This window comes from Sciurus vulgaris, assembly GCF_902686455.1.
Source record: "Sciurus vulgaris genome assembly, chromosome: 8".
In the NCBI taxonomy this organism is placed as follows: Eukaryota; Metazoa; Chordata; class Mammalia; order Rodentia; family Sciuridae; genus Sciurus; species Sciurus vulgaris.
Window position 1 is genome coordinate 1,488,733 of NC_136468.1, and position 18,582 is coordinate 1,507,314.

The 18,582-nt window shown below is 49.0% G+C and overlaps 1 protein-coding gene and 1 long non-coding RNA gene across 2 annotated transcripts in view; one reads left to right on the forward strand and one right to left on the reverse strand.

Moving 5' to 3' along the window:
* The window catches only part of UBE3C (ubiquitin protein ligase E3C), a 92,722-nt gene that overhangs the window by 37,881 nt on the left and 36,259 nt on the right, over nt 1-18,582 (reverse strand). The window contains exons 11-17 of the mRNA XM_079150687.1: nt 15,492-15,578; nt 10,577-10,734; nt 10,220-10,452; nt 4,000-4,104; nt 2,865-2,952; nt 1,565-1,662; nt 309-441 (exon numbers count right to left, since the gene is read on the reverse strand). Coding sequence (XP_079006813.1) covers nt 309-441; nt 1,565-1,662; nt 2,865-2,952; nt 4,000-4,104; nt 10,220-10,452; nt 10,577-10,734; nt 15,492-15,578 — 902 coding nt within the window. The remainder of the gene's footprint in view (nt 1-308; nt 442-1,564; nt 1,663-2,864; nt 2,953-3,999; nt 4,105-10,219; nt 10,453-10,576; nt 10,735-15,491; nt 15,579-18,582) is intronic.
* Nucleotides 14,010-15,319, forward strand: LOC306667873. Its single transcript, XR_013765663.1, has 2 exons — nt 14,010-14,364; nt 14,397-15,319. It is a non-coding gene; the product is annotated as an uncharacterized lncRNA (long non-coding RNA).

Below are 18,582 nucleotides of genomic sequence, written 5' to 3' on the forward strand. Positions count from 1 at the left end.
GCTTCTATCGTAGTAACTATTACTTTTAAGAATATTTGATAATATGATCTCCCAACCTTAGCCTATGGGAGACAGGAACTTTTGTAAACATTAAAAAGTCATTATAGGGCTGGGCATGTAGCTCAGTAGTGGAGCACTTGCCTAGCACGTAGGAGGCTTGGGTTTGAGTCCCAGTGCTGAGGAAAACAGTAACAAAAAATCATTTCAGAAAAAGATGGCGGACACAGATTCTTAGACGATCCCTGTTGTCTACAACAGTTCCCAGTCTTGCTCCCAGCACACACACACACAGAGAATTAAATATGTACCATTTTCTGGGGAAAGTTTGTCATAAGCATCTTCATAAATATAGTTTCTTCTTATTGTGACATTAATTCCATCCAGAAATGGGCCATCTCCTTGAACTTCTTGCTTATCTGCATAAATCAACCTTTGAAAAATCTAACAACAAAACAAGGGAAGTTTCAAGATATTACACACAACAAGCAATCAAAGAGAAAAATCATAAATATATTTTAACTTTTTATCTCCATAAATTCTGACATGAAATATAATAGCCAAGATATCAGATTTTTATCAACAAATGACTATTTATATTTCAAATATTGCTATTTCTCCTCATTTTACAATAAATTTCCATACTCTGTGCTGTTTTCATTTACTAATAAATGCTGAGGTGGTGGAGGAGAGGGCACAGCTCTGCAGAAGCCGGGTGCTAACGTGAGTGTGTCTCGCGGGCCTTGGTGCTGAACGTGGTGCGGGGCCGTGGGAACAAGGGCCTCTGGCAGCTGGCACCGTGAGGGAGAAGGCGCCAGCAGCACCCGAGCACCGACTGCCGCCCTGCAGGTGTGCGGCCTAGACACCATCCTCTTCAAGCTCAGTGGCTTCCACAAAGTCCCAAACACAGGGAGAATAGGACACAAAATCTAAATGAAATCTGGAAAGATGAACATGAAGTTCTGCACGTTAGTCAAAGTCCTCTGGAGAGGAAATGAGCTCACTTGTCACTTCTTTCTTACAAGGCAGTGCTTGTGACAGAGTTGACTTTCATGTGAATATACAGAGGCACTTCTTCGCAAGAATTTGCATTTTTAAAAATAATGCAAAATACAGGAAATAGAGAAAAAGTAAATGCACTTAGGCTCTAACACAAGAAATCTCTAATTAACAGTCTTCCAACCAGTTATAACTCAGGGGAAAATTGCTGTAGTTTGTACAATGAGGTGTCTGTGTAGGTCTTAGAAATCATTGCAAGCTCTTACAACCTAATAAGAAAAATATGAATCAAAGACTTTGGAGAGTGGGGTGCCTAAGGAGCCTGAGACAGGAGGCTGTTCGAGGCCAGCCTCTGCAACTTGGTGAGATCCTCAAAAAAACCCCCAGCAAACTTCAGAGATGTTTTTGTTGGTGTGTTAATTTCTTAGTGTTAACAGGACAAAACACGAAGCAGTTTGTCCATGAAGAAGGCGAGGGTGGGCTGCAGCTCAGTGCCAGGTGCTGCCCAGCAGGAACAAGGCCCATCCTGCCCAGCACGGCAGCAGAAGCAGAGGGACCCGGCGCATACCTTCACTCGCTCCTCAAAGGGAACCACGAAAGGCAGCTCCGTCAGGACCGCCAGCTGCCGCTCCTCGGACACAGACAGCGGTGGGGACTCCAGGCCCACTGCAAGACACGTGGCAGACTCAGCGTCGGCGTGTGCCATGCTCCCACTCCACGCCCGCCACCGAGGGTGTCCACAAAGCCATTCCTGCGACAACGACTCTAACCCATGATTCGCCTGTTCCACTCCAGCGCCACGCACCCAGGCCCCATCCAGAGCCTGTGGGGTCAAGACTTCAGCCTTCACCAGCTGGAGCCCAATCTGACATGGAGACTCCTGGTCAAGCAGCAGGTGCTGCCCTTCAGTTAGCTGCTGAATCACACCTGGTGTGGCTGCTGAGCAGATCGAGGAGCCGTGTGCCCTGTGCACATACCTGCTCTTCTCCTGGGGGCGTGTGGGGGGTGAAGGTCAGACGACCTGGTGGGACATGAGCTCTGGGGCCCCTCCTACCTATCGGGGGAGCTGTGCACAGCACAATGAACCTGGGTTCGGTCCTTCTAAATTTACACCCACAAGAGGAGAACCCTGAACATTCCCATTGGTTTATTAGGAACTCTAAGAGCCTCTTTTATGCTTCCACATGCAGGTGTATAAAGGAGTCATAACCAGAAAATATTAAAAACTCCCAAAACTCAGTAAGTCAGGTGGGAAACAAAACCACAAGATTTCACTGCACATCTTTATAAATGGCTAAAATGATTTTTTAAAAATGACAATTCCAAATGTGGGCTAGGACATGGAGCAGCTGGAACTCAGCACAGCTGGTCTGAATGCAAAATGGTACAGCCACTTTGGAAGCACGTCTTGTGGTTTCCTGTAAAGTCAGACACACACTTGGCATAGGACTCAGGAGTCTCACTCTCGGCTATTTATTCTACCGGGGGAAGAAAGCAGTTCACATAAAAACTCGCAGACGCTTACTGCAGCTGAACCCACTACCATCACAGACGGAGAAATAACCAGCCTTCTAACGCTGATATCAGATCTGTGACCTTCGGCAGCCCACAGCAAACACGGCTGGGCGGCAAGGGCGAGCCCGCGCCTACGGCTGTGGGAAGCTGTCCAGAGACTTCCAGAAGAGGGCAAACAGAACAGAGACCAATGGCTGCTGCAGGGGCTGGGCTGGGGAGGCACCAGGCACCCCAGCATGAGGCAGTTCTGGGGGCGCGACTGTCGATCAGACACAGAACTGCACACCAGGAGTGGGTGCTGCAGGTTGGACCCCACCCTGTTGAGAAGGCAGGGCCAGCTCGGGAGCACTCACCCTCCAGGGTGGACTGTAGCGGGCCGATCCGCCCCATCCGCCGGAACCTCCACACATGTCTGGACGCGGGCACGTAGAGCTGGGTGACCTGTGAGAGGTGACCTGGGTCAGCACGGCGGACTCCAGCAGCTCTCTCTTCAGTGAGCTGGGCTTGTCCTGCCCGGCTGTGCACCCCACCCTCCCCTGATGGACGAGCTCAGTGCTGCACAGTGAAGCTCGCTTTCTTTCCAGCACGGGGTCCCAAGTGCATGGCAGCCAAGTTCACTGGTGCCGAGGCCCTGGGATGACAGGAGCCCAAGTGGGACCCTCTGTGGGGACAGAGCACCACACACTCTTGGAGGGTCCTCCCCGCTTGACAAGGATGGTTTCTTTTTGGTGGGCAATGCTGTGCAGAGGCCGAGCTGAAGGGGCATCCCAGGGGCACACCACTTCAACTCCTTGGGTTCCCTAGCGGCCTGTTGCTGGCTGAGGCCCTGCACTCCCCCTCCAGCCCCAGGATTCTGCAGTGGACACACCTGAGGCCCTCTGTCAAGGCTGCGCTCTTTATGCTGCATCATACTATCCGCTTTAGATCCCAAATGCAGAAATACTTACATCTGTCTCTGTTCTTTTAGAAAAATCAAGGATATGGTCTATAACTTGTAAATTCTGAATATATTATTAATATCGATATGAATAATGACATTATCAATCTGTATTAAAGAAAAATCTTCTCATGTATTTTTTTAGTTGTTGATAGACCTTTATTTTTTATTTATTTCTATGTGGTGCTGAGGATGGAACCCAGGGCCTCACACATGCCAGGCGAGCACTCCACCACTGAGCCACACCCCAGCCCCTGTAAAGCAAGATCTTTTCCACTCCAACATGGAATGGTCAGGCTGCAAAGCCACCTGAGGTTGAAGAGGACCACATGGGATCAATGACAAGCACAGACGTACATCCAGGTCAGTGCTATTGCCTCACCCCCCGGAGTCAGTGATGAATGGCTGACCATTAGTGCTCACTCACACGAACACTCCACAGATACTTAAGGAAATATCAAACTGAACAACTTTAAAGGACTTATTCTTTCCCCACAGGCAAAATCAAAAAAAGTTTTTAGTGAAAATGTGCCAAACCCTTTCCAGAACACCTTATCTGCTTTGATATCCTCTTGTTCTGACAGCCAGTGATCCGGAGGACAAAAGGTTCTCCTCGTGTCTCTGGACTTGAGCATCTTCACTAGGTTGGTGATGACCTGAGGGGAAGAACAGGCTGCGTCAGGACAGCGCTGAGTGGGCAGAGGAGCAATGCCACCACCACACAGCTGCTCTTGCTCCCGAGTGCCAGCTGTAGGCAGACACATCCCTTTAACTACTTATTTACTTTTATGTGTGCTGAGGACGGAGGACAGAGGACGGAAGCCGGTGCCCACAGGTGCCCGTGAGTGCCCACAACCGAGCTACAACCCAGTCCCATTTGTTGTCTTTGAACAGACACCTAGATAGCTCGCAGCAGCACTCCCCGAGAGACCCAATGCCACATGAGACAACGTACTTCCGACGTTTTGAACCTCTGAAACCAGGATTTATACAACTACTCTGGAGCTAAAGAAAGATCACAATGGAATTTTCTGAAAAAGCCAGGCTTGTGATCACATGGCTTCTAATTAAATAAAATATGATTTGGATAATCACAGGAACAAAAAAACTAGGGTGATGTGAAAATCTACAAACACACTCACTGGATAAGGAAGGTCCTACCATCTCTCAATTTAAAAAAATTTTTGGCAGGGGGATACCGGGAATTGAACTCAGGGGCACTGGGAAACTGGCAACATCCCCAGCCCTATTTTGAATTTTATTTAGATAGGACCTCATTGAGTTGCTGAGACTGGCTTTGAGCTCCCGATCCTCCTGCCTCAGCCTCCCGAGTCGCTAGGAGTACAGGCCTATTACCACCAGGCCCAGCACCACCATCTCAATTTTTAATGAAGCTTCCCTTTAAAACAGCACAGTAATTTTATATGTTAACATGCATCTACGATAAAGATTCAAACACTGATTTATTAAGCCTAAATCCTGGCATACAGGAATACCAGAAATTCTATGTGCCCAAGGCAAATGGGCCAGACAGGATGCATTTCAGCTCACTGTAAGGTGGACTCCCCCTGGACAACCCACCCTGGGGCAGCAACTTGAGCACTTTGGTGGCGCACTCGCAGCTTCGATGGTGAAGCCTCTGCAGATCCAGGGTACGGCTTTTAGCTGGGGTACTCCCTGCCCAGTTAGAAGGGCTTCTTTTAGCTGGGGTACTCCCTGCCCATTTAGAAGGCTCCTACATGGTGGCATTCTAAATCTCACCCTGGCACCAGGGCAGCATTGCAGCATTTCCTTTCTGAGTTACAGGAACTAGTTTCAGAATGGGTCAGGGCAGATCTGGAGCTGGCTGCTCGGGGCCCTGCTGTTCTGTGACGACGCCTTCCCTGCGGGTCAAGAGGCCCCGCACAGGTTCCTTCTGGCCCACAGCATGGTCGGGACCCGCTGCCCAGCAAGCCTCAGCTCCCAGCACCACAACACAGCAACAAACCCATCAGCCCTCAGGTCAAATCAGTACTCAGAAACTCGTCAAATCACTCCACACTCAGAAACGCGCACCGCTGCCAACCACATTCCTCTCGTGCACTATTTGCTTTAAACACAGGACACTTGTAAGCAGGTTTCCCCTAACTCCAACTGGTAAAGAACAAGAAGACGGATTCTCAGTAATGCAAGCCTCCTTACAAAACTCCCACTAACACTGGTCCAGGTTACAGCTCACACATCAGTGGGCAATATTTTCACAAGATCCTGTGTCTGAGAGTTTTCTGGCTACTATGAGCACAAGAAAACCTCACTACCTGACCCTGACCCTGACAGTGTCACCGAAAGCACGGCTTCATCACGTGATCGACTCGGGCATGTGAGCTGGGTTCAGGCTGTGCATGTCAAACCACAACACTTCTGAGTGAAGCACTGTGTCGGCAGTACTGCAACAAAGGTAAGTACACACAGTCCAAGTTCTGAAAGGCAAGTGGGAGACGGAATGGTGTCTTCGTGATCTGATGCGTAAGATCTGGAAAGTAAAACCCACGAGCACGGCGGATTCTTCAAGAGACTCAAAACCAAGCACAGCGAGCAGCACGCTGCTCCCAGGAACTCAAGGCAGCAAACGCACAGTGTGGCAAACAGAGCAGATGAGACTCTCCAACATCGGGCTTCACCACAGAGAGCCGTTGAGACGGAGCCTGGGAACTCAGGGCACGACTCAGCGCTCCCCCACGGCTGCAGCCCTCAGCGGGGTCCGTCATCAGCACGACTGGCTGAACACCTGCTTTTCTCACTACAGTGACACTGTGGGGACAGGGACTCTCTGTGACCACTTGCATGGGCTGAGTCTGCGTGTGGACATTCAGGTGATCCGGGGACCACTACCCTACAAATTCATGAAGTACCAGGCATGGACTGCTGTGGTCGCAAGGGTGATTATATGGACTTTACTTATTGCCTGTTAAAAATCACTGTATGTTGACGCTTTTCTTGTTTGCTTGCTTTTGTACTACTGAGGACCAAACCCAGGGCCGTGCACATGAAAAATCGTATATTTTGAAAGATAACATTCTCCAGTACATGTTTAAAACACTACAAAATAACTTCCTACAGTATACAGCTTGATTAGTGGTCAAGAAATAAAGGTCAACAAACCAACCTTCCAAGTCACGGGAGGACGTGGCCCAGCTGTTCAAGAGCAAAGCAGGGTTCGTACAGTGCTCTGCACCTTCCGTTCAACACTGAGCGTTGACGGGTGGCAGGTGGGGAACTAGTCAGTTTGCCGCTGCTAGTTCAAAGCCACCCTTCGCAATAGGGAGGCGCTAAGCAACTCCGTGAGACCCTGTCTCTAAATAAAATACAAAAACGGGGCTGGGGATGTGGCTCCCGGTACCCTCCCCACTAAAAAAAGTAAATCAAACAACACATGCAAATGGACCACCAAGGAAGTGAGGATCGCCCATGCCACAGTGCTCGGCCAGCAGACCAGCAGGTCAGTGCGTGAGGGACGGCAAGGGCTGGTCTCGTGGCCACGCTGCTGGGCAGCTCCTGCTGCGCTTGGCACACACGCGGCCAGCACTGCTCCCATCCACTCAAGTGCTAAGGCGATTATAGCTATAGATGACACTTCGAGAGGAGTTTATAAATTTGATGAATGCATAAACTGTTTTAGCAGTGTCAATGCAGGGCTTAGAAACTGACCTCAATTCTTCTAGTGACAAAGAAAGATGACTCTATCCACTTAAAATTCTATGTTCTGTGACCAGTCACCAGAGCCTCTCACACAAATTAGTTCAGGAGGACCATCACCAGCTGAAAAATGAAAATGGCTGATGCAGAAGGATCAGACCTCATCTGCAATTCTGCCACAATCAGTGGAAGGCAGGAAGTCACTGGCCAAACGTGCTCACCCCTGTTGCTTGGTTCTACCTTGGATTCTCCAATTCAGCTTGGGCTCTGCAATACACAAAAAGTGCTGATCAAATTTTATTTTGGTTTTCAGAGGGCAACTGTGGAACCGCAGCTGGTCCTACCAACTGCAAGGTCTGCACCACTGTCCTGGGCTATCAGTGCTCGCTACACAGAATCAGTGAATAAAGTGCACAGGCGGAGGCAGAGCTTGCCTAGAATGCTGCCCAAACAGGGAACCACTCCAGGCAAGTGCTGAGCAGTTCATGATAAAGGCCACTGTGTTGTTTTGTTAGAAAAGCTAGAAGCTTGTTCATGGATCATGGCTTGATTTTTATCATCTGTGAAAGCACCCAGAAACCACTCTGGACGCATGGACTCACACAAGAGATTTTACTAAGTGGACAGGCAGCGTCTGTCCGCAGGGTGAGAGAGCGAGAGAAAAAATGAGAGAGAGAGGAGGAAAGACAGAGAGAGAAAAAGTGAGAGTAAGAGTGAGTGAGTGACCGTGGGGGGGAGGGAGGGAGAGGGAGAGAGAGAGAGGAGGAGAGAGAGAGGGAGAGAACATGGCGGTGGACCCATTCTTAAGGAGTGAAATTTCATAGGCTAATAACAATGAACCAATGGCTGGCGAGGAGGTTCGCAGGCTAACAATCTGGACCAATAACTGCCGAGAAAGTTCGAGGTTGATGAGTGGATCGATGGCTGGCTGGGATGTTTGCAGACTGATGATCTGGGTTGTAAAATGGGGTGTGTGTGTGTGTGTGGCGGGGTGCAGAATACTGGCAGCAGCAAAAGAGCAGATCTGATGCAGATAATTTGTAGGACTCAGCTTAATAGTAGGCAGTATAAAATGGTTTGGGGTGGGTTTTTCCATCAAACAACAGGAATTCTTTAAATGATTCTATTCTAAACCCAGAAGTCTCGGTAATAACATCATTTCAAATCTAAAGCAATTGCATGCCAAAAAGGTGAACTTTCAGGCGCAGGGGTGTAGCTGCTGGTGGAGCGCCAGCCTAGCAAGCACAGCCCTGTGTTTGACACCCAGCACCAAACAAATACAAAACAAAAATAAAGAAGCAGTGATGTTTGCCTAATTCTTAAAACTTCAATGATTAATGAAGCAGCAGAAAGTCACTACTAAAAAATTCTAACTTAATGCTTGAGGAAAAACAAAATAGGTCCAGGATAGAAAAAAACTTCTATAGCATTATTAAATTCAGAGATCTCTATGTCCTGAAAGATAAGCCTGTCATATGAAATCATGAAACTTTCCAAAGGTGCTATAAAACAATGAAATTATCTGGCACAGTGCACAGGACCTGGTCTCCCACGTGAGGGAAAGCATTACCTGCAAAGATGCCAGAGTTTAATTAAAATCTGTAAGGAAAGCATATATGCTGCCATAATGCTCTTATTCGAAAAAGCCCACAACAACTGTAAGTCCTGAATAGGTGAGAGCTTATTTCTAACCACAACGGACATTTTTTTTTCCTTCTAGGTGTATAAGGACACAAGGCCTTTTATTTTTATGTGGTGCTGAGGATCAAATCCAGTGCCTCACACATACTAGGCAAGCTCTCCGCCACTGAGCTCCAGCTCCAGCCCCACAACTGACAATCTTTAAGAAAGGATATACTAAGGGCTCAACATGTGAGCTGCAACAGTTACTTAGGATTACAGAGATAGGTGATCAAAATAAAGTGCGCGACACGCATCCTACCCATCTGTGCAAGTTATGAATTCAACGATGCATTAGCCCTGTATTCACGCAATCAAAACATTATCCGTTACTCTCAGTGCTGCTAATGCTCATGCTCCTAAGTGAAATGTGTTGTAAAATCAGGCAGAATGGGCTGCAGAGAGACTCTCGGACTTGTAGGATGAATAAGCATTCCTTAATTAGCCCATCAGGTTAAGTGCAAGCATTAATGGGCCTCTCCTAAAGTCTAGCTTGACATCTTTCTCCAAACATGGCCAAGAAGGAAGTTCCATTAGCAGTATTAATACAAGCTTAGCTGATCATTTTCATTCAATTAACTTCTTTCAATTAAATAGATAGCTTGACAAAGGAGTGATGAAAGACCTGGAGGACCGTCCATGGCTCCGCCTGAGCACCGCTGTGCGGAGGTCGCTGGTGGGAGAGTAGCCGTAAATCCAGCGCTCAATTCGGGAGTGCACCACTTGTGTTCACCCTCCATAATGAGCACTTTCAGCTGACTAGACGTTTCGTGCCAGGGAGCACCTCTCTCCCCTTCCCACGACGGGGACACGCTCGGCAGCACGGTTCCTGGCCAGCACACAGCAAGGAATACGCCCTACCTTCTGTGTGTGAAAATGACATATTTTAGGATAATTCATATGTGCCTTGCATTAAAAATTAGTGACCAATTCTACCTCTGTTAATCTGCTTTTCAAAAGATAGGAAAAGGGCCGGGTGTGGTGGGGGACGCCTACAATCCCAATGGTTTAGGAGGCTGAGGCAGGTGGATCACGAGGTCAAAGCCTGCTTCAGCAAAAGCGAGGCCCTAAGCAACTCAGCCGGACACTCCAAATAAAATACAAAAGAGGGCTGGGGATGTGGCTCAGTGGTTAAATGTCCCTGTGTTCAATCCCTGTGCTATGAAGAAAGAAAACATTTGAAAATTTCCATTTACACCTCATCTTGTTAAAGAAAGTCCTTTGACAATTTACAAAAGATACGTGTGACAATGTCAAAAATAAGATTTAAAAATGTAGCAAATGTAAAATGAAGGTAACTTTTGGAAAAAAGTCTTGTAAATTAAAAAGCATGCTTGGGACACACCTGTATTTCCATTCTTCTGAAATGGATAAGGCAGAAGCAAGCGCGTGCTCGCTCCACCTGAGGAAACGCACCTTGAACAACTGAATCCAGCGCTTCTGCTCCGTCTGAATGCACTGCTGCACCTCAGAGCTGGTGGTCACGCCGACACTCTGGAAGGCGGTGACGTACTCCTCCCGCACCTCGGGCTTGGCTTCCGGGTAGGCCAGCTTGATGATGCCCAGACAGGCGTCGCGCAGGCAGCGGGACAGCACGACCAGCTCCTCCAGCGTGAAGGGCATCATGGACGACCGCCTCTGCCCTGCGACTGCAAACAGCCTGCGTCCAGCCAGCTCCCCCAGCTCACACTCGACACTGCCAGGCTTCGCAGCGTCCCCACCCCGCCAAGACAGGCCTGCGGCCGGCAGCCAGGGATGCCTCAAAATCCTCACCTTCTATGGGGTCACCGAAGAACTCATTGTCATGGATGGAAATCAGCGAATGACTGAAGAGGGAGCTGAAGAGGTAAAAGAGCGGGATGATGCGACTCGAGTCCTCGAAGGACATGGGGGAGCCCCTGGACATCACCTGGAGCAGCGGCACCATCGACCTGAGTCAGAGACAGGGAGGAGAAAGGCTACCCGGTCATTTTAAGATGGGTTTAGTTGAGACCCATTAGACAATGTCATCAGACAAACAGAAGTAACAGTGACGCCAACGGTAAAACGACTAGAAGGCAAGGCAAGCTTGCCGTGGCAGCGCAGGCCCGTCCTCTTAGGCGGGCAGCCCCCAAGGCGAGGCCTGGAGAGGGCACCAGGGAGGCAGACCCAGGCCCCTCCACTTACATCCAACAAAGGCTGACCATGCAAGTCAACCAGTCCCCACATCAGAACATTCCAAATAGCGCCGCCCACGGCTTCTGCACCTCTGGGGCTCCTTTCTACTGCCCAGTGCACCTGCCAGCCCCAGTCCTCTCCTGCTGGCCCTCTGAGCCAAGGGAGCACCGAGGCAGCACCGCACAGGGCAGCCTGTAGGGAGGGCTGGGTCTCCTCCACCTCTGCAGAGCTGAGACCTGCTCAGTTAGTCCCCTTCCCTCTGTAAGCCCAGTTCCTCAGCGGATGGGCATTCAGCAACAGCTCGATGTCTCCTCGCGTGCCCGGAGACACCACCCGCAGACCTCCCTCAACACGGTGACACCTGCCAGGAGTCAGGTTCACGGGGCCCTGATGTGCAGCCTCCTCGGTGCCCCACAGAGCAGACAGGTCACAGCTGCCACTCCATACGCCTTGAACACGGCAGACACGTCAGTGGGAACACTTAGGCTTGGCACTATGATCCATCAACTCACGAGTGAAGGAAGGAAAGCCTCCCTCCAAAATCAAACAGCGGGGACACACAAAAAGGAGTCCTACCTCGCAGTCCAAGGGCGGGCAGCACGCTGCCTTAACTGCACAATACTGGCTTTATCCCCAGCTCGGCCCCCACACCTCCTGAGAGACTCCCCACCATGCCCAGTCCTGCACTATCCACACAGTGGCGTTCAGCAAAGAATTTGCTGACAAGCAGAAGAAAAAGAATTTTAATGTCCTACATTTAGTTGATATTAACAAAAATAACGGTCAGTACCTTTTAGTTCCCTTGCCACTTAGTGCAAAACCACAAAAATAACTGATAATACTTAGGAGCACATGCTTATTTAAGGAGTATGGCTGCCGGGCAGGCAGTGCCCTGCAATCCCTGGGAATCAGCAGCACTTGCTCTCTGGCCCCTGTGAGGTCAGCAAAAGGAATGGGTCCTTTCGACTGGACAACAGAAAATGGGACTGGTAATAAGGGCCAGGAGTGCTGAGGGACCTGCAGACGGGGCACAAATGAAGCACAAGTCTTCCAAGCTCTCAGCTGGCCATTCCTCCTGCTGTAAACACAGACCCGGATATTTCTCTGAAATAAGGTCAGTCGCAGAAGACTTAGGAGCAAATTAAAAGTCCATAATTCACTGGAATGGAAAAGATGTTGATTTGTAACTTGGGAAAGTTGGTTGAATTACTGACCATCAGCAGGACCTCAGACAAATCCCTGCGGGTTTGCACTGTCTGTGGGGACCCCCCCACAGCACCTCAAACAGCTTCCTGCCTTCTACATGAGCCACCTGCCCACTGGATGCCTGCCTAACATTCTGAGCACTAGCGCAGACCACTGGAGATAGCTGGTCTATTTGCGCACACACTGGGCATGCAGGCAGAGCACCCAGCTGTGAGGCTCTGGTAAAGGGATGCCTACCAGAAAAGAGGAACCAGCTGGCTGTGAGCTCCTGCAACCTGACCCGCGGTCCAACTCCAACAGCAAATATCAACAGTGAAATATGTGAATGGAAACATCACTGGCAAAAAGGCCCGACGCTGCTCGCGGCCGTCCAGGCACGTGTACAGTGCTTGGCGAGGCTGGGTGCAGGCAGAGGTGTCCCAGGGCGTCTCTATACAGCCCCTGGGACCCAGCTGCTCAGTACAGCCATGTTCTAGCTGTGCAAGTCTGGTTGCAGAACTACTTTTGAACTGGATTTAGAGACTTTTAAGAAGTTGTGTACTTCAGCCAGGTGCAGCGGTGCATGCCCGTATTCCCAGTGACCCAGCAGGCAGAGGCAGAAGGATCACAGGTGTGGCCAGCCTGGGCAATTTACCAGGACTCTGTCTCAAAATAAAAAATAAAAAGGGCTGGGAGTGTGGCTCAGTTACAGAGTGACCTGGGTTCAATTCCCGATGCCACACATACAAAAAAATTGCATATTTCATTTAAAATTTTATTCCTGATAGTAAATGTAAAACATATATATTAGGAATATATCAATATGCTACACATTTCTTTTTTTTCTTCTCATTTGAGTGGCCTGGGATTCGAACAGCGGTCCTTCCGCATGCTAGGCGAACGCTCTCCGAAAGAAGCTATTTCTTCAGCTCTGACTACACATTTCTTAAGAGGGACTTTATGTGAATAAATTAAGGTAAAAAGAAGTTCTCAACTACCTTTTTAGAAGTAGTTTTCAAAAATCTGTGTAACTATCACCTTATAAAATACTATTTGTTTAACATCATTAACAATACCTCATTTTTCTTTCATACATCATGACTCCATTTCCTCATCAAGAGACAAATGCCACAAACAAATAAGCAATCATCAGGCAGCCCATGGTCGTGTTTCTGTTGCTAAGCCGGGATACTCACAGGTAAAGGCTAACCTGTCCCAACAATCCCGATCTCCTTGGGCCCTGAGCAAACCCCTCGCTCTGAAAGCGCAGCCTCAGGCTGACGGCAGTGTGCCTGGCACCACAGCAGCACGGGCACGCTCGACGGCTCGCGTTTCTGACGGAAGTTCCAGACATCAAGGTATTCTCGGGGCTCTGGTCTGTCTACTGACTTAAGATGAATCGCTCCACCTCCACAGGTTTCAACAGAGGCAGGGTCACGGTTAAAACCTCCTATTGCCAAGCACTGTGGCGCACACCTGGACCCCAGGGACCGGAAGGGCTGAGGCAGGAGGATCACAGATCCTGCCTCAAAATAAAAAGTAAAAGGGGCTGGAGTTGTAGCTTAGGGACAGAGCACCCCTGGGTTCAATCCCAGGGACCAAACCAAATCCAACCAGGAAGAAAACAAAGAAAGCCAAAAATCCCTCTCTTTCCTCACGAAAGCCCAAGATTAGAAGAAAGCAAAGCAGGACAGTGATGCTGCCCATGCAGACGCTCCTGTCAGGAAGCACCGCTCCCGCAGGTGACCAGCGCCAGCTCCGGTCCCCGGGCTGACTGGACCGACTGGGAGGCACATCCGCAGCACAGGGTCGTGCTGCACCACCCAACACGTACAGACAAACTGGAGTGCAGAGGAAAGAGTGCAGAGTGTACACCTAGATTCCAGACCCCTACCCCACCCACCAGCCTCTGGTTCATATTAAAAACCAACTCTTCCTTCCATTCTTGCCCCACACAGAGGAGCCAGATGCCAACTGGTGGTTGGTCAGTGACTGCTGTCCTCACCGGCCGGTTAGCAGGAGTGGCAGTTGTACTTCGGTCTCCTTCCTAACTCACAGTGCAGCCACGACTGCTGCCTGGGAGAGCAAGCCCACACCACCATGGGGGCTGCAGCAGGTTCCCAGGGCTTGCTTTGTTTATTTGCTTTAGTTTTGAGAAAGGGCCTTTCTAAGTTGCTGAGGCTGGCTTTGGACCCCAATCCTCCTGCCTCAGCCTCCAAGTAGCTGGGAGGTGTGCACCACCATCACCCAGCTCGGGAAAAATCGGGGGTTAGGTGGGTCCATTTTCATGACATAGCACTTAGCCTTCACTGGATCCAACTGCAGCCATTTTAACTCGAACCCTTCCCTTTACTTGCCCCAACTTTAAAATCTGTTGAATACCAGACTGGAACCCCAGCTCCTCCCATCAGGTGGACTGCCAGCCAGGTTAGGCAGCACATCTCCAGCAGAAGTACAGTTGCCTTGTCCACCCACTTCCAAGTGCACGTTGGATTTATTGTAGCACCTTGATATTCCTAACCCTAGAGGGATCTTTAAACATGAAATTTCCCCTTGTTATACATACATTTCAAAATGTGCATATAAAGATGCTGGCTTTCAAGGTATACAATCATTCACGTATTAAAAAATATCAAATTATTTCAAGAAGTTTTACAGATCAACTTCTACACTGCTTTAATATTAAATTTACTTCAAATCTGTACATGCACTGTCAAAAACATACTAAATTCACTGGGATCTAAGAAATTTCAAAATACTAGGATTTTAAAAACAATTTCATTTTCAGATAGACATATTCTCTTTTAAAATTTTTTGTTGTTGTTGTAGATGGAAAGAATGCCTTCATTTTATTTGTTTATTTGTATGTAGTGCTAGCTAAGGATCAGCCCCACACAGGCTTGGCAAGTGCTCTGCAACTGAGCTACAGCCCAAGCTCCGAGACATATTCTTAATAATGCATAAAAATAACTGTAGTCTGGGCATGGCAGAGCATTCTGGTAATCCCAGTGGCTCTGGAGGCTGAGGCAGGAGGATTGCGAGTTCAAAGCCAGCTTCAGCAACAGCAAGGCGCTAAGCAACTCGGTGAGACCCTGTCTCTACATAAAACACAAAATAGGGCTCAGTGGTCAAGTGCCCCTGAGTTCAATCCCCAGGACCAAAAACAAAACAAAACCAAGCAAAGCAAAGCTGCAAGACGAGGCACTAATTTTTGTGTGTGAAACGAAGAGCATTCAGAATTCTTCTGCGACAACATAAGCCGCACACTTCCAGATGCCCTTGCGCCTCGCTGTGTTGGTGCTGCAGCCACAGCACCGGGCCCCTGGCACACCCGTGTAGTACGTACCCCGTGATCATCCGTGTTGTCATGGAAGAGATGAGGACCCAAAGGTGCCGCAGAAACCTGGCATTGAAGGCTAGACTGTAGAGGAGCCTGAAAAGAAGTGGTGGGGGACAAAGAAGAGCAGTCAAGTCCTTGTTCAGCACATTTCCTGTACAGTGAAGCTGTGCCTGAAGATAGCACACGCCTAAGGACACAACCACGGTGATCACAGGACCCTGGCGTGGGCACGGGCTGGCAGCCCAGAGGCAGCCCCCAACATGCCGTGTACATCGAGACGCTACCACGTGACCTGCTCCCAGCAACACTACTGGTGTCATTTAGAATCTCTACCTAGTGGCCGCCTGACGTTACTGTCCTGAAACTAACACAAAAATAAGCTTGACGTCTCAAAAATCATTTCTATCTAAAAATACATTTTAAAACTAAGAAGTTTTTAGAAGCATTTCCTCTATAACATCAAATTAAAGAGACTGGAGAACTTCGTGAAGAACAGGCAGAATGGGACTCTAAATCGGCTCTCGGCTGAACACCGCGGCATGTGATAGGAGACACGTTCTAGTTACAATAGTATGATCAGAAAAAACCTGTAGACATTTTTGTTTTAAATGCTAAGGTCAAATAAAACCTCAACATGTGTAGGATGAACTCACAGTAAAACACAGGAAGGAAAATACAGCTTTTAGAAAGGAATGCTGGCTGGGTCTGGTGTGCTTGCCTACAAGCCCAGCAATTTGGGAGGCTCAAATTCAAGGCCGGCCTCAAGCAAAGGAGCAAGACCCTAAACAACTTAGCAAGACCCTGTCTCAAAATAACAAATAAAAAGGGCTGTGGGGGTTGCTCAGTGGTTAAGCACCTCTGGGTTCAATCCCCAGTACAAATAAAATAAAATAAAATAAAATAAAATAAAATAAAATACTCATTAGTTTTGTTCGACTTCCATGAAAGAAGGCAAATTTTAACATGAATCAATAGTTGATTAAATCCATTCATCACGCTGAAAATATTAATAAAAGCAACCATGAAATCACAGGCAAAGAAATAAATTTATTTCTCCAGGTACATCTTTAAAACCATTATAAAAATTTGTTTATAAATCACATGATCAATATGTAATATTCAATTCTGCATATGCAATGAAACAATTCTATTTCTGTCCATTCAAGTTATTAATAATCATTTTATCCTAAATTATTAAAGCATGAAACATGAGCCTGTAAACCAGGAGCTAAAGAGCGTTTGCTATCACTACACATTCAGTGCTGAGAAGCACGGTACCCACCCAGGCACACAGCTGCCTAAGGTGACCAACAGCACGAGGCCTCTCAAGCGGCCTCACCATCCTGACTCACCACAAGGTTTAAGCAGGGTGGCTTTACTGCCAACAATCTAGTGTGGCAAACCCTGAAGCAGACACATCATGGGAGCGGAAGGCAGGTGGGGCACTGTGGAAGTAAGTGTCAGCCTAAACCGCAGGAAGGTGCGGGCCTCCCGAGAGGCCTGCTCAGGAGCAGGCACAGACAGCAAGGTGGGTGATGGGGCCTCTCGCCAGCACAGGCCTGGGAGGAGGGCCTTGGGGAGACGCGATGCGTCTGGGCTGTGGTGGGAGTACGGGAACAGGCCGCCCTCTCCACCGGCGGAAGACGAGTCTGGAGCGCGGAGATGTGACCAGGCTAGGGAGAACCCGGAGACACCACACACAGATGAGGCTGGTCACGCCAAAGGGACCGTCTGGAAAGTCGGCTGAAAGGAAAGGGCTGAAGAAGTAAAGGAAAAAGAAGCCCAAAGCCCTGGAAACAGGAGGCAGAGAACCCATGAAGGAGACTGCGGAAGAAACCCAGGAATAAAAGAGAAGCCACCACAAGAGCATCCACGAAGGAAGCAGGAAAACGGGGTCCAGTTAGGAAGGACGAAGAAAGCTGAGTGCACACACAGCCAGCCGGGCGGGCGGAGCTGTGCTTCTGCTGCAGCCGCGGGCGAGCACCCTCAGACAGCTGCCTCGGGTTCTGCCTAGGGAGCCCTGCTGCCACTAGACTGTGGACATAGGACAGTGTCCTCCTGGGCCCACCCCCACAAGAGAACCAGCTAGTATCTATTCATATTTTTAAGTAGTGAATGTTTTTTGCAGCGTGGGGACTGAACCCAGGGCTTCCTGGTGCTTGACAAGTACTGCGCTCCCAGTACAAGGAAAAAATAACTAAGTCCAGATTTCACTTAAACTTCCAAGTCCAGTAACAAGCTCTGCAAATGTCTTCTCGAGAGAAGCGGCTAGGGGCTGGGGATGCGGCTCAGTAGGGCTCTGGTTCCACTACCAGCATCTCGAACACAGACACAAAGCGGCTGGCAGCTCATTCCCTCTTCACCTGGCTGGTTAGGAAATTCTAAGTTGCTCACTTAATTCCAGATTCAAGCAACGAAGGAACACTCAGCTGGAAAGACTCCACATGGCTGCTATCAGCCCCACTCTGAGTTTCTCTACAGAAATACAATCAGCTGTTCTTATTCTTTCCCTCTTTTTTACACAAAAAGTAGGTGATCATGTGTACCGATCTCTTATTCTCCTTCTCATATGCACACCTGTCTAACTGGCACTCCGCGATCTTCTGAATACTGACAACGACGGTACACAGAAGTGAGAGCTGCAGGACCAGCTCTCAGATGAACTGTACCAGCCAGGAGTTGAGCGTGCGTCACCAGCTCAGGATGTAGCAATCATCTTTTAAATACTTAAAAAAAAAATCAAATCTGAAAGGAGTTAAAATCTGCAAGGTTGAAGTAGGCCCATGTGCTATTATTTCACAGGCTCTGGAAACACTGTAAATACTGGCTTCTTGGGGGAGACAGGTGCTGTGCTCATGAGGTTCAGTGTGTGCACAAGAAGCCTCTAACCATGCAGCACCCTGAGCAGTTGGCTGGGGCCCTTCAGCCCAGCACAGTGCAATCCAGTAACTACCACCCAAAGCAGCAGGCTCTGTGCCATTAGAGCCAGGAGGCCTGTGCTTGGGGTCCCTGCAAGAACCCCAAGACCTCACTCCTGGCTCTGACAATGCCTGTGCAGAGCCAGCAGGTGACGGGGCCCCAGGGCACAGCACTCTGC